Here is a 25,970-nt window from a genome sequence, read left to right on the forward strand (position 1 = left end):
TCCCCCATATATATATATATATATATATATATGATGATGAGCTGTGATACAGCGAAACAGTACTTTATGTGGATGACTATAATGTTCCTTATCTTGAGTTGAGCATATTGGGAAGTGATACGCGATATACTATTGGCGTATTAAGCGATGTTCTTTGTGTGAACAAATTGAGCTTAGGTATTCAGACGATGTCAAAACATTGTTAATTCAGTGCCCACACAGCAGCTGCTGATTGGTGCAATGGTTCAAAGCCTTGAATGTCGTACGGGTGGTCGGGTTTTGATTCTGGTTTGAGGTAGTTGCCTGTCTAGCCGCACTAATGAGCCGTGATACAGCGAAGCAGTACTGTATGTGGATAACTAATATATATATATATATATATATATATATATATATACTAGCAAAAGTACCCATTGTTGACTGGGTTCAAAAACAGCCTACAGAAAATGGACTCTGATTTATGAAAGTATGATAGCTTATGAAAAGGAAGGGTTGTAAAGAGATAGCTTCGAATCTGGGGGTATCAAAACCAAAGCAAAATATTATGAAAGTAAAAATAAAATAGATAAACCTCATAATTTATTATACCATACCTGTTCACACTGAAACACTTATCACAATATTCTGTGGATCTATATTAAAAAACCTTGTTAAACTTTGTGACATATTTCCATTCTATGGGACGCGAACGAACACCCCATAATTTTATTATATCATATTTCTTCAAACTGAAACATAATTAATCAAAGTATACTTACACAGATAGATATGAAAAGTCTTTATTAAAGTTTGTGCCTATTTCCATTCTATGGAGGCCAGACCCCACAATTTTATTATACCATCCCTATTTAAATTAAAACATACTTATCAAAGTATTCTTATGTACATCTATATCAAAAACACTTGTAAACGTTTTTTTTTCTTTTTTTAATTTTTGAATTTGTTATTTCCATACTTTGTGAACCAGGCGCGAACGCAGACCCCACAATTTGAATGAACCACCGTTCTGTCAGATCAAACATACCCATTCCTGTGTCTCAATACATCTTCTATCATTATATGTAATGAGTTTTTTGAAATAGTCAACCATATAGGAGCCTATTCGAGACCAGACACACACACACACACATTCAGCTTTATATTATAGATATATATATATATATATATATATATATATATATATATATATAAGAATAAAGGAAAGAATATTCCAATGAGATTCTTATTCATGTTCTTACTCCTGTTCACCCCTTACAAAGCATATCGCCACTTGGACATAAGGGCTACTATTTGGGGCCATGTCTAGGAAAGATTAACAAGATATTTGTTTATATTACATTTAAACTTCTGCATATCAGTACAGGCAGCAGGAAGGGAATTCCAAAGTCTAGCTGTTCGAGGGAAGAAACTATTAGAATAGAAAGCTTTCTGGCATTTAAGGATAATAACAGTGAAGGGGTGAGATCTTATTACTAAGCGGGTTTGTCGAGAATATGTACATAGAGGGGGTACAAATGAAACAAGTTCATCAGAACACATTCCATTAAAATATTTGTAAAACAGGCACAGTGATGCAACATTGCGGTGATGGGACAGGGGCTGGAGCTTAATTGATAAAGTGGGACTGATTAGATTAACAACTCTTTTTTTGGACTTTGTCCAGGAGGAAGAGACTAATGGTAGGCGCACCAGCCCAGATGTGGCAACAATACTCCATGCATGGGCGAATGGTTGCCTTGTAAAGGTACAGGATACTCTCAGGCATGAGTAGTCTTCTAGCTTGATAGAGGGAACCCACCTTCTTTGCAGTAGCCTTTGCAATGTCCTCTATGCACTTGTTGAAATGCCAACAACTTTTTCGTTCTGAAATAAAACAGACATCCTTTTCGCAAGTATGTTTTCAAATATTGTACTAGTATTTTATTTTCTTCAATTTAATCATCCCAAGAAAGTCTTTAAATATAGATGAAACGTTGATGAACATATAACTTGTTTTTTTTTTTAAACTCTTTACATACATACATATATATATATATAATGGACCCTCCCGTCGTGTTCGACGCATGAGGGTCAAAAATTCGACCTGTTTCACTCTGCCTTCAATGCTTGTGCTGCATGTGTGACACGAGGCCAGCTTTGCTCCCAAAAACCAAGCTGCATGACTCACAGGATACAGGCTGTGAAGGTGCTGTTCCTACTCTTGCTCTACGAAGATTTGTTTGATTCGATAGCCCTGTTTCAATGTATGTGTTAATGCCCACAAAACATTTTTCCCTCCACAATTTTCTATCTGCAGCATCTTCTTCAAAGGTTTTTGGGTTCAGGCCTGCGTGCTTAAGATTGTCTTTCAGCTTATCCCTGTACCTCAGAAATGGACGACCCACATTTCGATTACTCTCTTTCAGTTGACTGTATGCTAGTTGCTTAGGAAGACGGTTTTCATCCATGCGAACAAGGTGACCAGCCCACCGAAGCTGAGACTTCACCAGGAAGACCTCAATACTTAAAATGTTGCACCTAGCAAACAATCCCAAGTTAGGGGCCTTGTCTTTCCATGTTAATCCACATATACTGCGAAGGTAAAGCTTATGGAATATATCCAGTTGCTCAGTCTGCCTACGGTATGGGGTCCAGGCTTCCGATCCATACAGGAGTATCGAAACAATCACTGCATGATAAACTGAGATTTTGGTCTTTAGTCAAACCTCTTTCATTCCATACTCTTGACCGCAGACTCTGCTCAATATCTCATCATCAAGTGATGCTGACGAATTCACCTTACTTCCGAGATATGCAAAGGATTTAACATACTTTAGAGGCTGTCTATTCACTAAGATTTTCTGAGGCGGTTCCACATATTCTGGTCTCGGAATATTCACACCACCTTGCTTCAGTGGGGTGGGCTTTGGTTGGTAGATAACTTCTGTCTTTTTAATACTAATCGTCAAACCAAATACTTTTGTGGCATTGGAAAACTTGTCAACTAATTCTTTTGCTTCTTCAAATGAAGTGGCCACGAGTGCAGCATCGTCTACAAAAAAAAAAAAAAAGATATCTCACTACGGATGCAATTCTCTATCTATATAAAAGCCAAGTACGTCCAAAGATGGAATACTGCTGCCATATCTGGGCAGGAGCTGCTAAAAACAGCCTATCATGCCTTGACAGAGTATAAAATAGACTTCGTGGCTTAGTGGGGGATGCCCTTTTCTCTACCCTGCAGCCTCTCTCCCACAGAAGAGACGTTGCGAGCCTATCCTTGTTTTATCGTTACTTCCATGGCAGGTGTTCGTCTGAACTCCAATCTCTGGTCCTCCCTCGCCAATCTTTCACGAAAAACACCCGTCTAGCTGAATCCACTGTGAAAAATTTTCCCCACTCTTTATCTGTGCCTAAATCAAAATGTGGATTCCATGAACAAAGCTTCTTTCTTAGAACTGCACGCCTGTGGAACTCTGTTCTGTGTGCCTGCTTCCCACCTGACTACAACCTGGATATCTTTAAGTCCAACGTTAACAAATTCCTAATGAACCGCCCCCTTAAGTAAACACTTCATTAAATCTCCACACTAACGTACTGTACTTACAATAACCCTTATCCCTGAGTGGCTTCCGGGCCTTGATAAGTGGTGACCACCGTGTAAAAAAAAAAAAAAAAAATCATGAACCATTTTGCTTCTTGTTAGTGTTTTAGCTTTGAATCTTTGATGATTAAAAAGACCCCCGGTAGTTCTAAACTCAAAATGGACACCTTGCGTGTAATCTTTAAAAGCATGCTCGAGCATGATTGAAAAGAAGATGGCAAAGAGCACAGGTGCCATAACACAACCCTGTTTCGTACCGGTTTTTACCTTGAATGACTCAGAGAACTTTCCGTCTGCTCTTACATGTGCCTCCATTTCACATTTTTTCAGGGATTCCAACTTTATTCAAAACTTTCCAAAGTGCGACTCTGTGGACAGTCAAACGCCTTGGTTAGGTCAACAAAAACGACAAACAGATCCTGATTTTTCTCACGTGCCTTCTCTGCAACTTGGCGTAAACAGTAGATCATGTCGATGGTTCCCCTTCCAGATCTAAAACCACACTGCGCCTCAGGATAAATTTTGTCTACTAGATGAATGATTATCCTGTTCAAAATGACCCTGGCTAGTACTTTTCCAGCCACAGAGAGCAGTGATATTCCATGATAGTTATCACAATCAATGCGCTTTCCTTTATTCTTGAAGAGATGGATTATTGACAAATTCCTGAAATCCTGAGGTACAGAACCGCTTTCCCAGATCCTGATGAATATCTCCAAAAGTTTTTTTGAAAAGTGTGTTCCCCCCCAAACTTGAATATTTCAGCCGGTATACCATCATTACCTGCACACTTTCTCTGTAGCATTTGTTTTACAGCTGCAAGAACTTCAGAAAAATTAGCAATCACATCTTGTTCTGGTATTTGGATTCTTGCAGGCAAAGAACTCAAAACATCATCGTCAACATCAACACTCCTTCAAAATGGTCCTTCCAGCGATTAAGGATGTCATTCTTATCAGTCAACAAGGTTGTACCATCTGCCCCCATAACGGGTGAAGTACCACATTGTTGTGGTCCAAAAACTTCTTTCAGACCCTCATAAAATACCCTCGCATCTTTCCTATCAAAAGTAGCCTGGAGCTCAGAGGCTTTTGCAGACCACCAATCTTCTTTCATTTTCCTCAATCGGCACCAAACATCCCTCCTGACACTGAGATAAGTCGACCTCTTTGCTGCAGAATATATAGATATCCAGGCCCTGTGCAAAGAGTGCATCCGGTCTAAAATACCCTGAATTTCAATGTCATTTCTATTACAAAGCCTGAGATGCAGCTGTTCATTAGTTCCGTGGCATATTTTGCCCCAACTGATGTTGATATATATATATATATATATATATATATATATATATATATATTGCAAACTTTAAATACTTCATTTTCTTTTATCAACATTTTTTCTTCATCAAATCCTTTTTCATTCCAAGGTTAAAAAAAAAAAAAAAAAGTAAAAAAATTTTCCAGCTGTTTTCAAAGAAACATACATTTGTCTCTGAGTTGTTTAGTGGGATTCCACTATTCAACAGAACACATGTAAGACGTACTTCATAAAAATATGAATAAAATATTATGAGGGTGATTAAAGACATCTTCTGGAATGATATATTGTGCCGGAAAGTCTATATTTCCAAGTCAGTATCTGGGGTCACCTTAAAAAGCACTTGGAGAGATACATCCTCAGTCTTCATCGATGTGCATCGAAGAAAAAACTCTAATGTGAAACGTAACGTCAATCATTTGCACCGACTGAGGTTAGCAGTAGTTCAAAAACTGTGGATGTTCCTACAAAAAACTAATACCATTCTAAATAAATCATCTGTGTGGATTTTGGATAACTTAGTTGCCTTTTTTTTATTTAGATAGGAGTCACCACTTATCAAGGTCAGGAGGCCACTTGAGGATAAGGATTGCACAGCCATCAATGGGATAATATTTTAGTAATCATTAGTAGTGGAAATTTGGTAAAATTTGGTACTTAAAGGGATGGCTCAACAAGAATTTGTTTACATTGGACTTGAAGATGACCATATTGTAGTCAGCTGGAAAGCAGGCAAACAGAAGAGAGGCGTGCAGGTCTAAGAAGGAAGCTTTGTTCATGGAATCTGTGTTTAGGTTTAGGCACAGATAAAGAGTGGGGGAAATTATTGATAATGGTTTCAGCTAGACAGGTGTTTTTCATGCAAGTTTGATGAGAGGGAACCATAGATTGAAGTTCAGACGAGCACTTGCCATGAAAATAACAATAAAGCAGAGACAGGCTTGCAACGTTTCTTCTGTTGGAAAGAGCTTGCAGGGAAAAGAAAAGGGCATTCCACACTAGGCTATAAAGTCTATTTTGAACTCTGTCAAGGCTGGAAAAGATTTGTCAAGCAAATTCTGTTCAGATGTGGGAATAGTTTTCTATGGGGAGGTGGTATAACACAGTTTTGGTGGCACCTCCTAAATCATATAGTTTTAAAAATAATGTGCCTACGTTACTAACACTGTTTGTTACCTAGAATACATGTTCCATAATTCATAAGGTTAGTTTATGATTTTACAATATATATTATTGATTTTACAATATATATTATTGATTTTACAATATATATTATTGATTTTACAATATATATTATTGATTTTACAATATATATTATTGATTGTACAATATATATTATTGATTTTGCAATATATATTATCGATTTTGCAATATATATTATCGATTTTGCAATATATATTATTGATTTTGCAATATATATTATTGATTTTACAATATACATTATTAATTTTGCAATATTATTGATTTTGCGATGTATATTATTGATTTTCCAATATATATTATTGATTTTCCGATATATATTATTGATTTTTCAATATACATTATTGATTTTGCAATATATATTATTTATTTTACAATATATATTATTGATTTTGCGATATATATTATTGATTTTGCGATATATATTATTGATTTTGCAATATATATTATTGATTTTGCAATATATATTATTGATTTTACAATATATATTATTGATTTTACAATATATATTATTGATTTTACAATATATATTATTGATTTTGAAATATATATTATTGATTTTGCAATATATATATATTATTGATTTTGCAATATATATTGATTTTGCAATATATATTGATTTTGCAATATATTATTGATTTTGCAATATATATTATTGATTTTGCAATATATATTATCGATTTTACAATATATATTATCGATGCTCGTCTGCACACTGATCCTTTTAAAAATGTATCATTTTGTATAACTCAAAATTTGATCTAAAGCAATGTTTTCCATTAATTTTTTTTTCTATTTAACTTATTTTAAAAGTTTTTTTTTTTAAAGACTGATTCAAGTTTGGGTGAACAAAACCCCAAAATTATAAAGTTTATCAAAAAGAATAATGTTCCCGTGTTTCTCACCTAGTTGCTGAAGATATACATTCCAAAATTCATATCTGCAGAACACTTTCCAACCTCATAAGAATTAGCAAAAAAAAAAAAAAAAAAAAAATGCAGTCAACAAGAAAAACATCCTTAATTTATTGAAAGAGCCTTAATTATCGGCTGCCTTTCATAAACCATTCTTAATTTGTTGTCGTAGAAACCATTCTTAATGCTCATTTCAGTTATTCTCGTTTCTCAGGTAAAATTTCCCAAAGTACTTGAAGCATGAGTTATCTTCCCCTTGCGGTCATGACTCTGGTTTCCAGAGTTCAATCATATCATTGTAGGGGGAGGGGTAGTAACACATCATTGTGCATGTGTGAGGAGGGACGTAATGTGTCATTGTAAGGGTGGGTTACAGCAAGATCTAATTGAATATCAGCTTTTGGTCTTTATTGTCCACTTAAGCCATTAAAGAAGGCGCAACTGGCAATTAAAATTTCATCCAATCAAAATCATTAAATGGTGACACAAATTACCAAATTGCAGATAATTTTCCACATCCAAACGCACCATAATTCCATGCGAATCCAATCTTGTTTACATAAATGTACATGAAAATTATTTCAAGGATTGGCTCATTTGCCCTCCTCTCTCTTCATTCCTTGGTTTGTTTGTTTTGGCAAATAAAATGTATTTCTGTTGATCTAATGTTGAAATATAATATTTCTTGTAAACGATTCACTGTATAGCACGGATTGAAGAAAAGTTGCCGTTTTACCCATAGCTGGATAGGTTAAATGAGTACGGGTGCGGACTGACAGATGATGTTTAAGTCCCCATTTACTTGCCTCCCTACAAAGATTGATGTAGACACAAGGTCGGTTTATGATGGGAGGAAAATCCAGCTCCCCCTCACCAAAAAAAAAAAAAAGAAGGTATACTAGATTGGAATAAGAATAAAAATTGCCTCGGTCTAGAAAGATTTCTCCTTCTCTGACTGTTGTATGTAGCCTTAAAAGTTGATAATAATTCAGGCAAGCACATTGATATTATTATATAATATAAATCTCACCTGTCTGTTTAAATGTATGTATGTATGTATGTTTCACATGCTCGAGTGTGTTGGCCAACTTTCGATATTGATTTCGAAACTGATATATCTCTGTTCAGATCTTCATCTTTCTCGCATATCTTTCTTGATGAGTTAAAAAAATGAATAGCATCATTTGATTATATCTCGTATGAAGACAAACATAAGAGTAAAACCAATCTATCTTATCTTTCTTTTACTCTGTGTGTTTGTTCCACTTTTTCTCGGAAACTACATGGCCGATCTGGCTGAACTTTTATATTATGATAATATGAAAGTTCCTGACACCCCCTGAGAATGGATTACTCCATCTATAAAAGACACTAGAAAACGGTAACCAAGTAAGCTAATCTTGATACTCCGGCATTCAAGATACGTTCGAGTGTCAAGCTTTGATTTTGTTACATTCTACCTTTTGTGCAATAATTTTTTAGAACTTTGTCAAGTCTCAGTTAATCTGGTTCATTTATACTGATACGAGGGGCATGCAATAAGTAATGCCCCTGACCCACTCCCATAGCAGTAGAGCAACGAAACTTGGCACAGTTATTAGTCTTTCTCTATATAGGAACCACCCAGAGTTATGCATTTCTCCCATCATTAGGTGCAGCTCTGGAAACCGTTTTTGTAGAACACCCCAGGTTGGTCCTCCAACCACGACGTGACTTCAGAAATCAAGGCTGCATCATCTGGGAAACGCTTTCCTTTCAAAAACAACTTCATGGCTGGGAAGAGGTGAAAGTTAGAGGGTGCAAGATCAGGAGGATGGGGAAGGATTTCATAACCACACGCCCTTGGTTCTGATCTGGCAACATGCGAGTTGTGGACCGGAGCATTATCCTGCAAGAGGAGGGTACCTTTGCTGATCTTGCCCTGCCTCTTGATTTTGATAGCTTCCCTTAATTTCCTCAAAAGTGAAGCATAATAGGCTCCTGTAATTGTGGTACCCTTTGCCAGGAAATCTGTCATCACTACTCCGTCCTGGTCCCAGAAGACTGTGAGCATGACCTTGCCAGTGGAGAGCTGCACCCTTGCCTTCTTTGGAGGTGGTGAGTCCAAGAGCTTCCACTGCTTGACTGGGCTTTGGTCTCTGGATCATAGTGATGGACCCAGGTTTCATCTTGTGTAATCAGTCTTTTGAAAAACTTTCCCTCATCTTCTTGGCATATCTACAATTTCATCCTTTAGCACTCCTTATCTGTGCCAAAATCAAAACGTAGATTCCATGAACAAAGCTTCTTTCTTAGAAGTTCACGCCTGTGGAACTCTGTTCCGGTTGCCTGTTTCCCACCTGACTACAACCTGGATGACTTCAAGTCCAATGTAAACAAATTCCTGCTGAACCGCCTCCTTAAGTAAGACACTTTATCAAATCTCGAACACTAACGTACTGTACACACAATAACCCTTATCCCCAAGTGGCTTCCGGGCCTTGATAAGTGGTGACTACCTTGTAAAAAAAAAAAGAAAGAAAAAAGTGCCTTACTTAAGGGAGCGGTTCATCAGGAATTTGTTTATGTGGGGCTTGAAGACATCCAAGTTGTAGTCAGGTGGGAAACAGGCAGACGGAACAGAGTTCCACAGGCATGCACTTCTAAGAAAGAAGAAAGAAGCTTATTTCATGGAATCTACGTTTTGATTTAGGCACAGATAAAGAGTGGGGAAAATTATTGATAGTTGTTTCAGCTAGTCGGGTTTTTTTCATGAAAGATTGGCAAGGGGGGACAAGAGAATGGAGCTCAGACGAGCACTTGTCATGGAAGTAATGATAAAACAAAGACAGGCTCGCAATGTCTCTTCTTTGGGAGAGAGGTTGCAGGGAAGAGAAAAGGACATCCCCTACTAAGCCACGAAGTCATCTTTAATGTAGGCACATATTCCATGCCTATGGCGATCTTGGGGGTGAGATTTAGATGTTAAGTTAGAATATCCTTTAATTATGAATTAGTCTAGGGAAGTGGTCGGCCCTATTCCAGTTTCGCTTAGAAAGAATATGTCCGGTTTTGACTCCTGTAATTGGGTTTCAACCTCTACAAGGTTGAAACATAGACCCCTGATGTTGGAGAAGGAGACATGGTAGTAGGGGTCTACATTGAAGGATGGGGTTTTAAGTTTATTCATGATTTTTTTCTGGAGATATTTCATGTTGAGGATTTGGGATTTGTGGAACATGTCGGCAGACTTAGAGCAGGACAGAGAGAGAAAAAGATAGGAATTTTTTTTTTTTTTTGTAGCACATGATAAGGTAAAGCCGTAACAATTACCCACTAATATGACATTGAGAGGCCCCACCAGAAGCTACTGCATGGTCCAGAATCCATTCACCAGATGGCAATACAGCAGCCCCAGTACTTTGCACCTGCTGATAGGACAGCTTCCTTAGTGGTTAATCCAAGGTTCGGGTCCCTGACTATCAGGCGGATAACGTCAGCCCAGATGAAACGTTTACCTCCAGCACCCTTACTAGTGACGTGGCCACAAGGATAGACATAGAAACAGAAGATTTCCGAAATCTCAGGCTACTGTTAACGAAGTACTGCCGTCCTGGAAAACAGCTTTTTCTTCACCCTTTGTTAGAAAAATCACCACTCATACGGAATGAGGACTGAGGGACAAATAAGGAGAAGCGAGAGTACCAAGAGCTGCCGATAACGCATCCACAATGCATTGTCTACTCTCCATTAAAAAAAAATAAAAAAGGGGGGTTTAAAGACTTATTAATATTTACTTAGTATAAATCCAAGGCTCTAATTCGAATCCCCAGGTATATCTCAGAACCTTTGTAATAATAAGGTGCAGCGAACCAAGTATTATGGTATTTGTTCAGTACACTGATTTAAAAAGATTAGTGTTTAATGCAAAAAATCAGCACAAATTGAACCACATTCAATCATCAATTTGGCACAAAGCATTCTATAACTTTGGCCAACTTTTAACGGATAAAAGTCAATTGTCATGCATAAATCTCGTAAATTTAGATAAGTAATTTGAGAAATAATAACTTTAGTTTGATGCCGAATTATCTCTTGTTTTTCTCTAACATGGTTGTCATCATAAATGGACAAACAAAAATAAATCCGACTCGGCTTTTTTTTTGTTGTTTTTTTTGTTGTTTTTGCAAAAGACATTTATTTGTATTCCTTCCCAAACAATTCTTAATTTTTTGTTCATTTTGTCTGACATGAGATTAACAAAACCCTGCTGTCTCGACACCAGCTTAAAAGTTTCTCACCACTACTGCTGGTCCACACGTCCATCTCACCTGCCCGTGCTTTTCTTCCCCCCCCCCCGACCACATGCCGGCCACAGTCAGTCATCCTCGACTTCTTGTCCATCTTTTTCAGTGCGAACTTTGCTTCTCTCTCCAACCATGTGGAGTATTTTTTCCTTTTCTTTTGATGTAAGCCTGCGCACACTTCTTAATTTGTATCTCTGCTTTTAACGGCTGCTGCTGCTAATATTTTCACAAGCCAGTTATCTTACAGCTGCTGCTGATATTTTCACAGGCGCTTATATGCGCTCCGTTAAATTTGTATTATTTTATGTCTCATTTTATTGGATTATAACAGAAACTTCTGTTCATTTTGTAAGGTTCGATAAGACAATTAAGAAAAAACAACCATCGTCATGAATCACTACTGCGAGAATGTTTTGTGTATGATGCTGTGTGGAGGTGAGTGCTTGGCTGTAACCTAGTTATCACTTAACTGTCTGTAGCGTAATGACAATAAAATAATCAGATGGATATGCTATGTCAGGTCAGATCAGCACTGATACCCTGTTAGCAAAGCTTGATCAATTCCTGACGATCACTCGATAATAATATTGGTTTGGCATTGTAGAGAGGAATGACTTTTCTAAGATAATGTACATACATTAAGATGGAAGGCTGGAGGAAAACTGGATGACCCCAAAAACTGCATACATATTCCTGACAGACTCTTCCCTTGATCGATAGTGACAACACTCTGCTGGTTAGTAATGACAGACATGCTGTGAACTTAGTCCATTTACTCCTGATTTTTGCAATCAAACTAGCATCAGCTATTACTGATGTTCCACTTGTATCACCAAGTTAACAAAACTTCAATCAGTTCAATATTCGCTTACAATTCTTTCATTAAAATAACTTTTGTTTCATAGCAGACATGTTTTTCAAAAATTCTGTTTTTTTTTCTATGCACTTATTAATAGAATAGTTGCTCCAAGATTAGGGATCATGAAATTTAAACTTTATGACTTTCACAGTAGATTTGCCACTGTTTACAGAAATGATTTAAATGCGGGTGTGTGTAAGTATATCGTTACACGGTTTCTGAATTTCTTAGATGAGGAAAAACAAAAGTATGTGTGTACACACACACACACACACGGAGAGTCAGAGTTGTGTTTTCCATGACATAAGTGCTGTTTAAATAAAATATGTATGAAATATGTTTATAAGGCAAATTACAATGCAATATTATGTAAAATAAACAAATATTTATTTCCATACATATTTTATTTTAAAATTCAGTCAACGCTTCCATCACGGAAAACACACCTGACTTTCAAATCGTGTTCACCAACACATTCTTCCAGCATTTCAAAATAACAACATGCGAACTCTTTATTAATTTTTTTTCTTCAATCATGGCAAGAAAGAAAAAAAGAAAAAATTGTATAAAATTCTGAGGAAGGACTATATCTCCGAAATATTAATTTTAAACAAATAAATAATAGAAAAGATTTCAGAGTTCAGCAAAGTACGCCTGAAGAAGGGTGGAAGTTACATCGACCAAAACGTTGTATGAAAAGTACTCAAGATTAGAACAGTAGTCTGAATAATCCAAATAATAAAAAATGTTCACAACAATATACATAAACTAGAACGTTGAAATACAAGGTTGTATCCATATTATATCCCCTGAAAGGCCTTTAAATATTTTTAAAAAAATATTCTTTTAAATATTTAAAAAAAAATTTTTTGTTAAAAATATTAAAAAAAAATTTTTTTTTGAAATATTACATAAACAAAGAGATTGAAATTTAGAGTATATTAATAACTATTGCTAAAATTTTATGCAAATCGAAAATATCTTAATTTTTACAAAGTGTTTCTGTCCCCATTTACAATATTTGCGTGAAACATTATTAAACTAAATATAGCTTACATTTAGATCCCTTACCTATAGCAGCTGTGTTCTAAAATTCATGATGATTGGTTAATTAGTTTAGCAGTGAATTTTGCATATAAAATGCAGACATATACTTATAACTAACTTTATAAAGATTGATATCTCGGTATATGAACATTTGCATTTGTACATTTGAAGATAATTTACTACACCATTCTGAATTGAAACAAATTTTTTTTAAAAACATAATTTAAAAAAATATTAGTCATAATTAACTGATTACATTGATAAATGTGATATTGTATATTTAATCTTTTAATGTGTTCTTTTTATTTTTGTTTTAGTTGGATTATCTTACTGCTGCCGTCGAAAGGCCAAGATTACGCACATCTAAGGTGATAGATAAGTAAGTATATTGATTTTTTTTTTTTTAATTTAAAAAAAAAATTTTTTTTTTTTTTCATATAAAAAAAAAAAAGGTTGAAGAATTTTCTCACCTGCAAAATCCATCTTGCAAAACAAAAAACTTAATTTGTTTCTATTTTATTTATTTATTTTTTCTTCTACTCATGTTCACCCCTAACAAAGCATATCGCCACTTGCACGTAAGGTACTACTAATTAGGACCCTTCCTAAGAAAGATTAAGATGTTGGTTTATATTACATTTGAACTTCTGCATTTCAGTACAGTCAAAGAAGCAGGTAACAGGAAAGGAATTCCAAAGTCAAAAGGAAGAAACTATTAGAGTAGAAAGTTTTCTGGCATTTAGGAACCTCAACAGTGAAGGGGTGTGATTTTGTTGCTTAGCGGGTTTGTCGGGGATATGTACGTTGAGGGGGCACAAGTGCAATGAGTTCATCAGAACACATTCCATTAAAATATTTATAAAACAGGCACTGGGATGCATATTGCAGTGATGGGACAGGGGTTGGAGCTTAGTTGACAAAGTGGAACCTATTAGATTGGAGACCCTTTTTTAGGCCCTATCCAAGAGGGAGGGTAGATGCACCAGCCCAGATGTGGCAACAATACTCCATGCATGGGCGAATGGTTATGGCATATGTATTCACTTTCATGGAGTATTGGCATAGTTGGGCTTGTGAATCTTTCTCACATTTAAGGGTTCTTGATAAAAAGTGCAGAAACATATCTGCAATTTAATCGACCCCCACCCTTTCTTTTCCTCTGCAACCTCTCAATCACACATGATATCACTAGTCTCAGTCTTTTCTATAAATACTTATTATGGCATGTGTTCTTCAGAATTGATCTATTCCTTGCTTCCTTTGTTCCAGCTCGTTTGACTCATTGGTCTAGTGGTCTCCATCAATTCACTGTTTTGATACGTCATTGTAAAACAGCGTCATATTCCAGTCGCTTCAAGAATGCACACGCTTGTGGAACTCTCTTTCTGTTGATTGGTTTCTCTTTGCCTTTAATCTTGATCTTTTCAAGATTAATGTCAGTTGGCATTTCTTGTCTTTGTGATAGACATCTTCTGTTCTTATTAACTCTTTATATTAAATGGCTTCAAACTTTGTCTGGAGCAATTTTTATAAAAATATATCAACCTCTTTTTGGGATTATTTTAATGCCGAATCAAACTCGTCATAATGTCACTGTTACATAATGAAAAGCATATTTGAACGAATCTATTTAATCTTGCAACCCTGATTGGTAATACCACTCCTCCTATTCAGAGCAGACCTGCGATCCTAGTGCTACCAGATCAGGCTGTCTGAAGATACTGGCACTACACATTGATGTCATTGTCTTTTACATTCCCTTCGCAAAACTCAATCATGTTCTGCAAAGCCCAAAACGAAAACAACAATGTTTCTTAACAAAACAACCAAACTAAGCACCATGAATAAATATTTGAAGATATGAAGAACTTGAGTCATAATTTATTTTTCAAAATTATTGGATCTGACATTAAATAATCTAAAAAGTTTTGATATGCTGTAAAACAAAACAACGAAACCAAACTTCATGAATGAATATCTAAAAAAAACTTGAATCATCAAACTTAAAAAAAAAAAATGACTGAATTTGGCATTAAATAGCTTTGATGCCAATAAGTTCTATACTCTAATACTTTCGCCTCGTTGACTGCTAGACTTTGGAATTCCATCCCTGTTTCCCTGGCTGTACTAACCTTCAGAAATTTAAATGTAATGTGAACAGACATTTTGCTGCTCTACTTCCCACAGTCTCCTGGCATTCTAAATGGTAACATGCCTTGTTTGAGGTGAAAAAAAAAGTAAAAAAAAAAAAATAAAAAAGATTGATATGCTGTAAAACAAAACAATCAAACAAACTTAAGATTAATAATAACAAAGCTCCAGAACTGAGGCTCTCCGCCACCGGATGCAGTTTAATGTGATATCCAGGACATGCAAATACTTTTTTCCCTGACATAAACATTCATATTATGATACTAAACTACCGACTGCACCATTCTACAGCAAAGCAATAATTAAAGACAAGATATATAAACCCTGGTTGATCTGTTTTAATGATATTGCCAGATATGTATATCATTCTCATTACACAGGTCTTGTTAACCCATTTCTTGAAACAACTATTAAACTACAAAATGAAATGCAATATATCAGTTGACTGATATTCATCTCTTATTTAAAAAGCATCGATGAGAGTTTGATAGCAAGAAAGTTAATATTCTGATATGATTTTTAATCAGAATATCTATTCTGTCAAATCATGGAAAGAAATGTTAGTTATGATGTTTGTATATTTTTTAGATGAGGAGTTTTTGTATTATTTAGATTATTTGGACTATCATTCTCATCTTAGTTATTTTTTCACAAAGTTTCGTCCGATATAACCTCCGATTATATTCAGGTGTATTCACACTGAATGTTATTAGTGAATACTGAAAAAATGTTTTGATTTTTTTGCTTTTCCAACAAACATAGCCGTTAAAAGTTCAAAATGCAAATAACACTAAGTCTTTCTTTTTTTTTTTTTTTTTAATAAATCCGGGTTCATTCTGATTTTGTTGATTTGATGAATACATATTTTTGAGATGAGGATTGATAATTATTTTTTATCAAAAAAAAAAATGGAACGGACTCGGATTTATTAAAAAAAAAAAAAAAGAAAGAATCTTGGTGTTATTTGTGTTTTGGATTTCTAAGCAAAAACAAACATTTTTTCACCATTCACAAATAACATCAAGTGTGAATACACTTGAAGATAGTCGGAGGTTACATCAGACGAAACGTTGTGGAAAAATAACCAAGATGAGAATAATAGTCCAAACAATTTAAACAATACAAGAAATATTAGATGTTTTCTTTTTTAAATCCATTTTATATATATATATATATATATATGTATAAGGAATGAAAAAATATACCAGTGGTGGTTGACGTTATGTTTAAAGAAAAAATAGAAAAAACCGAATGAAATTATTAAAAAATCAACGTTTCGTCCTTGTTTCCGAGGACATCTTCAGGATAATTGAAATAAAAATGTGATAAAAGAAAAAGTCATAGATCGTGCGAAAAAAGACAGTTTTTTAAAATCCAACCCATGTCGGGAAAGGACGAATATGTGTGCGAGACTTTTTCTTTTATCACATTTTTATTTCAATTATCCTGAAGATGTCCTCGGAAACAAGGACGAAACGTTGATTTTTTAATAATTTCATTCGGTTTTTTCTATTTTTTCTTTAAACATATATATATATATATATATATATATATATAAGAACAAGTAGTTAATAAAGCATGTTAAAAAACACTTTGAAAAAGAGTCAAAAACATATTTAATTTTAAAAAAGGAAGCACAAAATAAGTGGATAGTCCTTAATCCATGGAGTTTCGAAGAAATACTTTCCTTCTCATCACAGGGTAGGATTTAGCAAAAGGTCGGATCGGATTTTGCTTGCAAAAGTATTTGATGAAACTACAAGTAAGTCATAGATCTTACTTGGTAACAAATAGTGAAGCAGAGGGAATATGGTGAAGAAAAAGTTGATTTCACATGAATGGATAGTTTGGTGAAAGGTAAAATATCCAATAACGGTAAAATCCAAAAATCCAGAATCCAAAAAAGTTGGTTAAATTTCCATATATTATTATTCTTTATGTAAATGCAGTCACATCTTGTCATGATGTGCAGACCGCTTCAATCACATTTGATTTCATCAGGCTAAAATTAAAATGCAAAAACTAAAATGGTTCAAGACCATTTTCGAATTTTAAGGAGAGAAAATATGCCATATACCAAGATAAATATATTCAAGAATGGTAACTAATGAATTTATCGAAGTTATTAAGAGTGCTCAATAAAAGAAGAGCAAGATATATTTTTATTAATATAAATAAATTTATATGTTCGTGACACTGAACATGCTAATGTTTCGGAACAAATGGTCGGTTAAAGCTAGAAGTCCTTGTCAGTTGATTTAATAAATTTCTGCTTTCTACAGAATAAATCAGCCCTCAAATCATAAACGTCTATAAAAGTGAGAATATGTGCGTGTGAGGACAACTCCCAACCTATATACTCAATGAATTTTTGATCTGCAAGTTTGAAATTTGGTATACAGTAGAACCCCAGGATACGGCATTAAAAATTAGTAACAAAATACAGTACAGTATATAATACACATGTATATAATCGAATAACATAAATAATACCGTAAGGCGGGGCAAATACCTTAACGAGGGCCAAAAAAATTGTATTCCACATCGTAACCTGAAAAAAAAATGTATCCTAGGGTTCTACTTTATACGGCATTCAGACGCGTGGAAAACTTTTTTAATTGATTTTCATCCGAACGAAAAGGCTGCTAAGGGGGTCAAAATTGAATAATTGGTACTTGGAAGTCATTTTTATTTTTTGTCAACTGTTTCAAAACTGCACATGCATGAATCGTTTACATGACAGCTTCCTTATGTTAAGAATAAGTAGGTTTGAAAACAGTTTTAAGACGTGGTTATCGTACTTGACTCCCTGTCACTGAGTTTGGTTTTGATCTTAGCTTGAGTATTTTTTTTTTTACTTAGAAGAAGTAAACTGTTTAGAAAAAAACAATACTCACATGCACATGTTTCAGTTTCTTTGTGTTTTTTTTTTTACTTCATTTATTTTATTTAAGGAATTTAATGTTACATTTAATACCGGGCAATCCCAGGTACATCTGCTAGTGTATATATATATATATATATATATATATATATATATATATATATATATATATATATATATATATATATATATATATATATATATACACACACACACACACACAGACCAAATTTATCAAGTATGAATTAAAAAGTAAAAACGTGAAGAAGCTAGCTGACCAGTTTCGTACCTCGTTCAACATATATACTAGCAGGGAGACCCATCGTTGCCTGGGATTAAATGAGGATCCACAAATGCTTCACACCAAACTTTTATTGTCATCGAAATCAGTGAAATTGTCCATTTTTCAATCAAATCGATCTAGTTGGGGACCCATCGTGATGCACTAGGAGGAAACTTCACATGCCGTCCTGCAGTGACTTAGCCCCCAATGCATTGAAGTTTACATTGCATTGTAGAGAACCTACTGTTCATTTTATAAAATTATTTTACATAATCGCTTGAATTAAAGTATCAAATGCAAAAGTGAAGTATTATAGTTCAATTGTGCTCTAAACAGAAACATTCATGTCAAACACACTCGTGTCATATCAAAGAACCTACTGTTGATTTTGTATGCCGGGCCTTTCTACTTGTTTGGTAATAAAACTTCTCAAATACACATGTGATACTAGTCTGTATAAGGTGTTAACCTTAGTCAAAATCGCCTGTTCCTTTCATTTAATTTTTTTGATTATCGATATGTATCAAACACATTCCAATATGAAACCTATCTAAGAACACTGCCAGGCACATAAAGTACATTTGTGTGAAATGTCCAAAAAATTCGGTACAGCCGTTTAGGAGTCCATAGGAAACTCTCTCACTCACACACACACACAAAGTTCCTTTTCTATAATAGTTGTTCAATCCCTGGCTTGGGAGAGATGCTAGTCTAGCGGCACTGATGAGTTGTGATACAACGAAACAGAACTTTATGTCGATGATTACAAATATATTTTAAGCCCCCCTCTTTGGGTAGAGCACTGTCGTAAATAATCTCACCCGCTATTTAATTGGCTGAAAATGCGAAGCTCGTTGTTTGTTTGTTTATGAACAGGCGATTTGAGCACTATAAAAGTAGTGGCAGGTGTCCAATTAAATAGACATTCCGACAAGTTATTTACAGGCGTCGATTCCATGGTCGAGTGGGAGAACTGCCGACTGTCAACACGACGGTTCGAGGTTCAATCTCTGGCTTGGGAGAGATGCTAGTTTAGCGGCACTAATGAGTTGTGATACAACGAAACAGGACTGTATGTCGATGACTACAAATATATATATATATATATATATATATATATATATATATATATATATTGATGGATTAATAAACATTGTAATTTATTTAACTTTTATTTTCATCGCTAGTTTTTCTTGTTTACATAAATGATATGAAGCTAATGCATCAGAAGGAGTTTCTGTCACCATAAAGTTGTTATTTCAAAATTAGGTTTAAGTAAGATGATAAAAACCTTGTGATCAACAAAGTAGACCCAAATCTTATCTTAATCTCCTCAGTATTCTTGCGCATGTGAAGTTGTCACAAGTATCAAGAAATTAACTGTAAGTCTTCCTCTTTTATGGTGCTATGCTGGTAGGGGAGGACTACCTGGGAGTAACAGTCTCTTGTGTAGCTGGATCTATTTGTGATGTGGTTATGATTGTATTTTTGTTGATTTGATGACAATTGTCATATTCGAGACCTCTGCTCATAAAATAATGACCATGATGAGGAAAAGGAGGAGGAGGAAATGATGATGATGATGATGATGATTTTCCCCAATATCTATTATTTGGATTCTTCAGACTTGAATGCCATTTTCACATTTTGGTCACTGTAACCTCGGACCTTATTCAGGTGTATTTTGTCGAAATCAGGAATTTGAACGGAATTTTGAACAGAACCTTGATTTACTCCATGGGGGGTAGCATGTTCTTGTTCTGTCAGCCATGAGTGGATAGAGGTCCTATGTAATTCTTCCGTTGCCCACACTAAGAATCGAACCTTCAAACTTCAGGAAAAACCACTTGTAAAAGTGAGTTTTCCAAGTACTCTAACTAAGTACTGCACCATGAGTCATTGTGGACAATTCTAGTATGTATTTTGGGAGCCTTATACCTATTTTATTTTTGATTGTAAATATCACTATTTATTACTAATTATTATTACTATGTATTACTGTATGTATTACAGTATGTATATATATATATTATTGTTTTTACTTATTACTATATATATATATACTATTATTTATAATTCTGTCTAAATTCACAAGTGATATTCGGTTGAAGGTTCAATTCTCAGTGTGGGCGACCGAAAAATAAAATTGCAAATTACTTAAAACCTCTATCCAGTCATGGCTGATGGAACAAAAGCATGTTACCTCCATGAAGTAAAGGGTTCAATCCAAATTCATGAGTTCGACAAGATACACTTGAAGAAGGTCAGAGGTTACATCGACCGAAACATTGTTAAAATCACACTCAAGATGAGAACAGTAGTCCGATGAATCCAAATAATATGAATAACCAATCCTCATCTCAAAAATTTTAAATATTCAGAAACGTAATCTCCAATATCTTGTCCATTTTTTTTTTTTTACAAAAAATGTATGGTACTTATGGGTGGGACCACATGAAGGTTGCCAACATTCCTAAGTGAAAGTATTTCTGTGAAATGAACTGGATTTGAACTTGGCACATCCAGGTTGTCAGTTTGTATCATTAACCACTGTCACTTCCTTGTTGTTGGTGATGATTATTATGATGCCTGTTCACGTCGTTTCAAAAATAGTTTTGTCTGTTCATGTGCGAATCTTACGATAACCTGAAACCATATTCGGATTTAACTGATTTTATTGTCTCTTCTCTTTGTGCCTCTCACATAAAAAAAGTAAAAACTCTGTGAATTAACGTCCTATAAAAGCAGATGCTTTCGGCTGTTGTTTGCATGGTACTAGTGAGATTTCTTGACTCTATAATGGAAGCTGTGGAATCTCACAAGCTTTTGGCATATAAGACAGGTGAGATGTTCTCTTAAAAGTAAAGATCTTATTTCATCCAGAGTTTATATTGGAGTGGCAGAGAAGAAAAAGAAGAAGAAGAAGAAGAAGAAGAAGAAATAATCCAACTGAACGTTTCTAAGATCGTCATAATCGGAAACTTTATCCAGATCCGCCATTATTGATTTTAATTTTGAATGCATTCGACAAAAAACAACAACCAGAGTCAGTGCTACCTACTCCTTGAACATTGAGGCAAGCCTGAGTCTACTTTTTTTTTTTTTTACATGGAGGTCACCATTTATCAAGGCCCGGAAGCCACTCAGGGATAAGGGTTATTGCGTGTACAGTAATCAATAGGATAGTATCGTAGTAATCGTTAGTATTGGAGATTTGATAAAGTGTCTTACTTAAGGGGGCGATTCATCAGGAATTTGTTTATGTTGGACTTGAAGACATCCAAGTTGTAGTCGGGTGGGAAACAGGTAAACGGAAGAGAGTTCCACGAGCGTGCACTTCTAAGAAAGAAGCTTTGGTCATGGAATCTATGCTTTGATTTAGGCACAGATAAAGAGTGGGGAAACTTACTAACAATGGCTTGTGAAAGATTGGCAAGGGGGGTGGGACCAGAGATTGGAGCTCGGACGAGCACTGATTGAGTGGGGAACTTAATGGTATACTGAAGGTCGCCTTGAATGTATTTATTTTTTTTTAAATATCAGAAAAAGTTCTATAAAATTGTGATATGTCTCGCAAAAGGGATATATTCATTTGAAGTAGCTGAGTGATTTTGGCTACCATATTCACGTAATAATCTAGTATGTCGACTTCTGAACAAGTGTTCATTGTCGGGGCTGGTATGTCTTTAGCATAAGACTTTCAGTGCATTTTTCGACATCTCTCTCTCTCTCTCATATGCCTATATATGTCTGCATTTATGGCTTAACCAGCCAATCCTATTCTTGTAAAAAGGAACCCGGATGTACTTATGTTCATTGCATCATGATACAACATATATAAAAAATAAAATTCTTTATGATAATCAAAAAAAAGAATGACATGTTTTAATACAATAAAAAATATGCAACTGGGCATATGCGTCAAACTTCTATTTGTTTGTAAATCGTTATGTTAAATTTGAAAACTTTAACATAACTTATTGAATAAATGCTGAAAACTTAATTAAAATGAAATCATCTTTAGATTGTTTCGCTGAAAAAAAAAAGATCATTTTTGAGATAATAGTTTTGTTTAAGTAGATGAACTTGGAAGTTCAAGACTATTATAGTCATTTTTTTTAACAAGGTAAAAAGATATTTAGAAAATTAGAGATTTCATATTTTATAACAAGTTCTACTTCCAGATTTGATCATGAGCACTTTGCCTTGTTCTTTGCCAGTGGGTAGGAAAGAACATGGAAATTTTAAAATGTATAGAAATTAGGAAGAGATTCGATCTTTTGTCAAAAAGGAAATTAGATTTTTTTTTTCTGTGTTGGAAAAGTGTTCATTAAAACTAAACCAAAAAACAATCCTGATTTTTATAAAATCATGTTTGTTCCAATGTTCGTATTCTATTTATTTGGTATAGGTTAAAACATTACGTTTCGTTGCCGTTAAAAAGGGCAGAGAGAGAAAACAAAAAAAAGAATGAAAAACAAACAAAGAGGGAGAGAGAGCACTTCCGGTTTTGACAATCGGAAATACTTTGTCTTGAACTGATCCGTTGTTGGTCCAGTGCCGTGCAGATGAAAAATGCGACGTTGTGTCGGTTTAACCGAAATCTCCAATGAAACAGTTTCAGGTTATGTCCTTTCAGTTCACATTCGGATGCTGGAGTGAAGAGAAGATTCCGAGAGAGATTTTAATGTCAATGCATGAGGTTATAGGCCCAAATTAGGTCACCCCTCAGTCTTCGGCACTCTCGGGGAAAAAAGGTTCAACCACTGCAGATAGATCTTGTAAGGAAGGTCATGAAAATCTTGCACTGATCAGGTTGCCAGCCTCTGCACTTGCTCCAGATGCTGAATGTCACAAACCAGGTATGGAGACAACATCTGAATGCCATACTCTAACATGGGTTAGACGAGTGATACATACATAAGGAGGAAGATCTTCGGAGTGAGGTTGGCGGAGAGTGCTTGACGAATGCTTGATGTTGGCAGCCTGAATACAATGACTTGAAGGTTTGAAGGCAAAAATTAACTAGCATCCCTGAAGTCTCTGGTTTCTTCAACATCTGCCAGAGATTTTTCTGCAGCGCCGAAAGTAAGGGGCGACTCTAATGGATTGCCAACTGCAATGTGACAATCTATTTTTTTTATATATTTATATATAGTTTTAAAATATATTTATATATAGTTCTAAAATATATTTATATATAGTTTTAAAATATATTTATATATAGTTTTAACAAATATTTATATATAGTTTTGAAAAATATTTATATATAGTTTTGAAAAATATTTATATATAGTTTTGAAAAATATTTATATATAGTTTTGAAAAATATTTATATATAGTTTTGAAAAATATTTATATATAGTTTTGAAAAATATTTATATATAGTTTTGAAAAATATTTATATATAGTTTTAAAATATATTTATATATAGTTTTAAAATATATTTATATATAGTTTTAAAATATATTTATATATAGTTTTGAAAAATATTTATATATAGTTTTGAAAAATATTTATATATAGTTTTGAAAATATTTATATGTAGTTTTAACAAATATTTATATATAGTTTTAACAAATATTTATATATAGTTTTAACAAATATTTATATATAGTTTTAACAAATATTTATATATAGTTTTAACAAATATTTATATATAGTTTTAAAATATATTTATATATAGTTTTAAAATATATTTATATATAGTTTTGAAAAATATTTATATATAGTTTTGAAAAATATTTATATATAGTTTTGAAAAATATTTATATATAGTTTTAACAAATATTTATATATAGTTTTAACAAATATTTATATATAGTTTTAACAAATATTTATATATAGTTTTAAAAAATATTTATATATAGTTTTAAAAATATTTATATATAGTTTTAAAAATATTTATATATAGTTTTAACAAATATTTATATATAGTTTTAACAAATATTTATATATAGTTTTAACAAATATTTATATATAGTTTTAAAAATATTTATATATAGTTTTAAAAATATTTATATATAGTTTTAACAAATATTTATATATAGTTTTAACAAATATTTATATATAGTTTTAAAAATATTTATATATAGTTTTAAAAATATTTATATATAGTTTTAAAAATATTTTTATATAGTTTTAAAAATATTTTTATATAGTTTTAACAAATATTTATATATAGTTTTAAAAATATTTATATATAGTTTTAAAAATATTTATATATAGTTTTAAAAATATTTATATATAGTTTTAAAAATATTTTTATATAGTTTTAAAAATATTTTTATATAGTTTTAACAAATATTTATATATAGTTTTAAAACATATTTATATATAGTTTTAAAAATATTTACATATAGTTTTAAAAATATTTATATATAGTTTTAACAAATATTTATATATAGTTTTAACAAATATTTATATATAGTTTTAACAAATATTTATATATAGTCTTAACAAATATTTATATATAGTCTTAACAAATATTTATATATAGTTTTGAAAAATATTTATATATAGTTTTGAAAAATATTTATATATAGTTTTAAAAAATATTTTTATATAGTTTTAACAAATATTTATATATAGTTTTGAAAAATATTTATATATAGTCTTAACAAATATTTATATATAGTTTTAACAAATATTTTTATATAGTTTTAACAAATATTTATATATAGTTTTTAAAAATATTTATAGTTTAAAAATATTTATATATAGTTTTAACAAATATTTTTATATAGTTTTAACAAATATTTATATATAGTTTTGAAAAATATTTATATATAGTTTTAAAAATATTTATATATAGTTTTGAAAAATATTTATATATAGTTTTAACAAATATTTATATATAGTTTTAACAAATATTTATATATAGTTTTAACAAATATTTATATATAGTTTTTAAAAATATTTATATATAGTTTTAAAAATATTTATGTATAGTTTTAACAAATATTTTTATATAGTTTTAACAAATATTTATATATAGTTTTAAAAAATATTTATATATAGTCTTAACAAATATTTATATATAGTTTTAACAAATATTTATATATAGTTTTAACAAATATTTATATATAGTTTTAACAAATATTTATATATAGTTTTAACAAATATTTATATATAGTTTTAACAAATATTTATATATAGTTTTAAAAAATATTTATATATAGTTTTAACAAATATTTATATATAGCTTTAACAAATATTTATATATAGTTTTAACAAATATTTATATTTAGTTTTAACAAATATTTATATATAGTTTTAACAAATAATTATAGTTTAAAAAATATTCATATATAGTTTAAAAAAATATTTATATATAGTTTTAAAAATATTTATATATAGTTTTAAAAATATTTATATATAGTTTTAACAAATATTTATATATAGTTTTAAAAATATTTATATATAGTTTTAACAAATATTTATATA

General features: G+C 32.5%; 1 protein-coding gene across 1 annotated transcript in view; it reads left to right on the top strand.

Moving 5' to 3' along the window:
• LOC145241291 (regulator of G-protein signaling 7-like) overlaps positions 1-25,970 on the top strand; it is a gene marked incomplete in the record, with an annotated part of 531,541 nt that overhangs the window by 409,154 nt on the left and 96,417 nt on the right. Inside the window, 1 exon segment of the mRNA XM_080104037.1 lies at positions 13,524-13,585. Within this exon segment, the coding sequence (XP_079960163.1) occupies positions 13,524-13,585 (62 nt within the window).

The sequence above is a fragment of the Euprymna scolopes genome, chromosome 20 (assembly GCF_053919585.1).
Source record: "Euprymna scolopes isolate OS-2025 chromosome 20, ASM5391958v1, whole genome shotgun sequence".
Lineage (NCBI taxonomy): Eukaryota > Metazoa > Mollusca > Cephalopoda > Sepiida > Sepiolidae > Euprymna > Euprymna scolopes.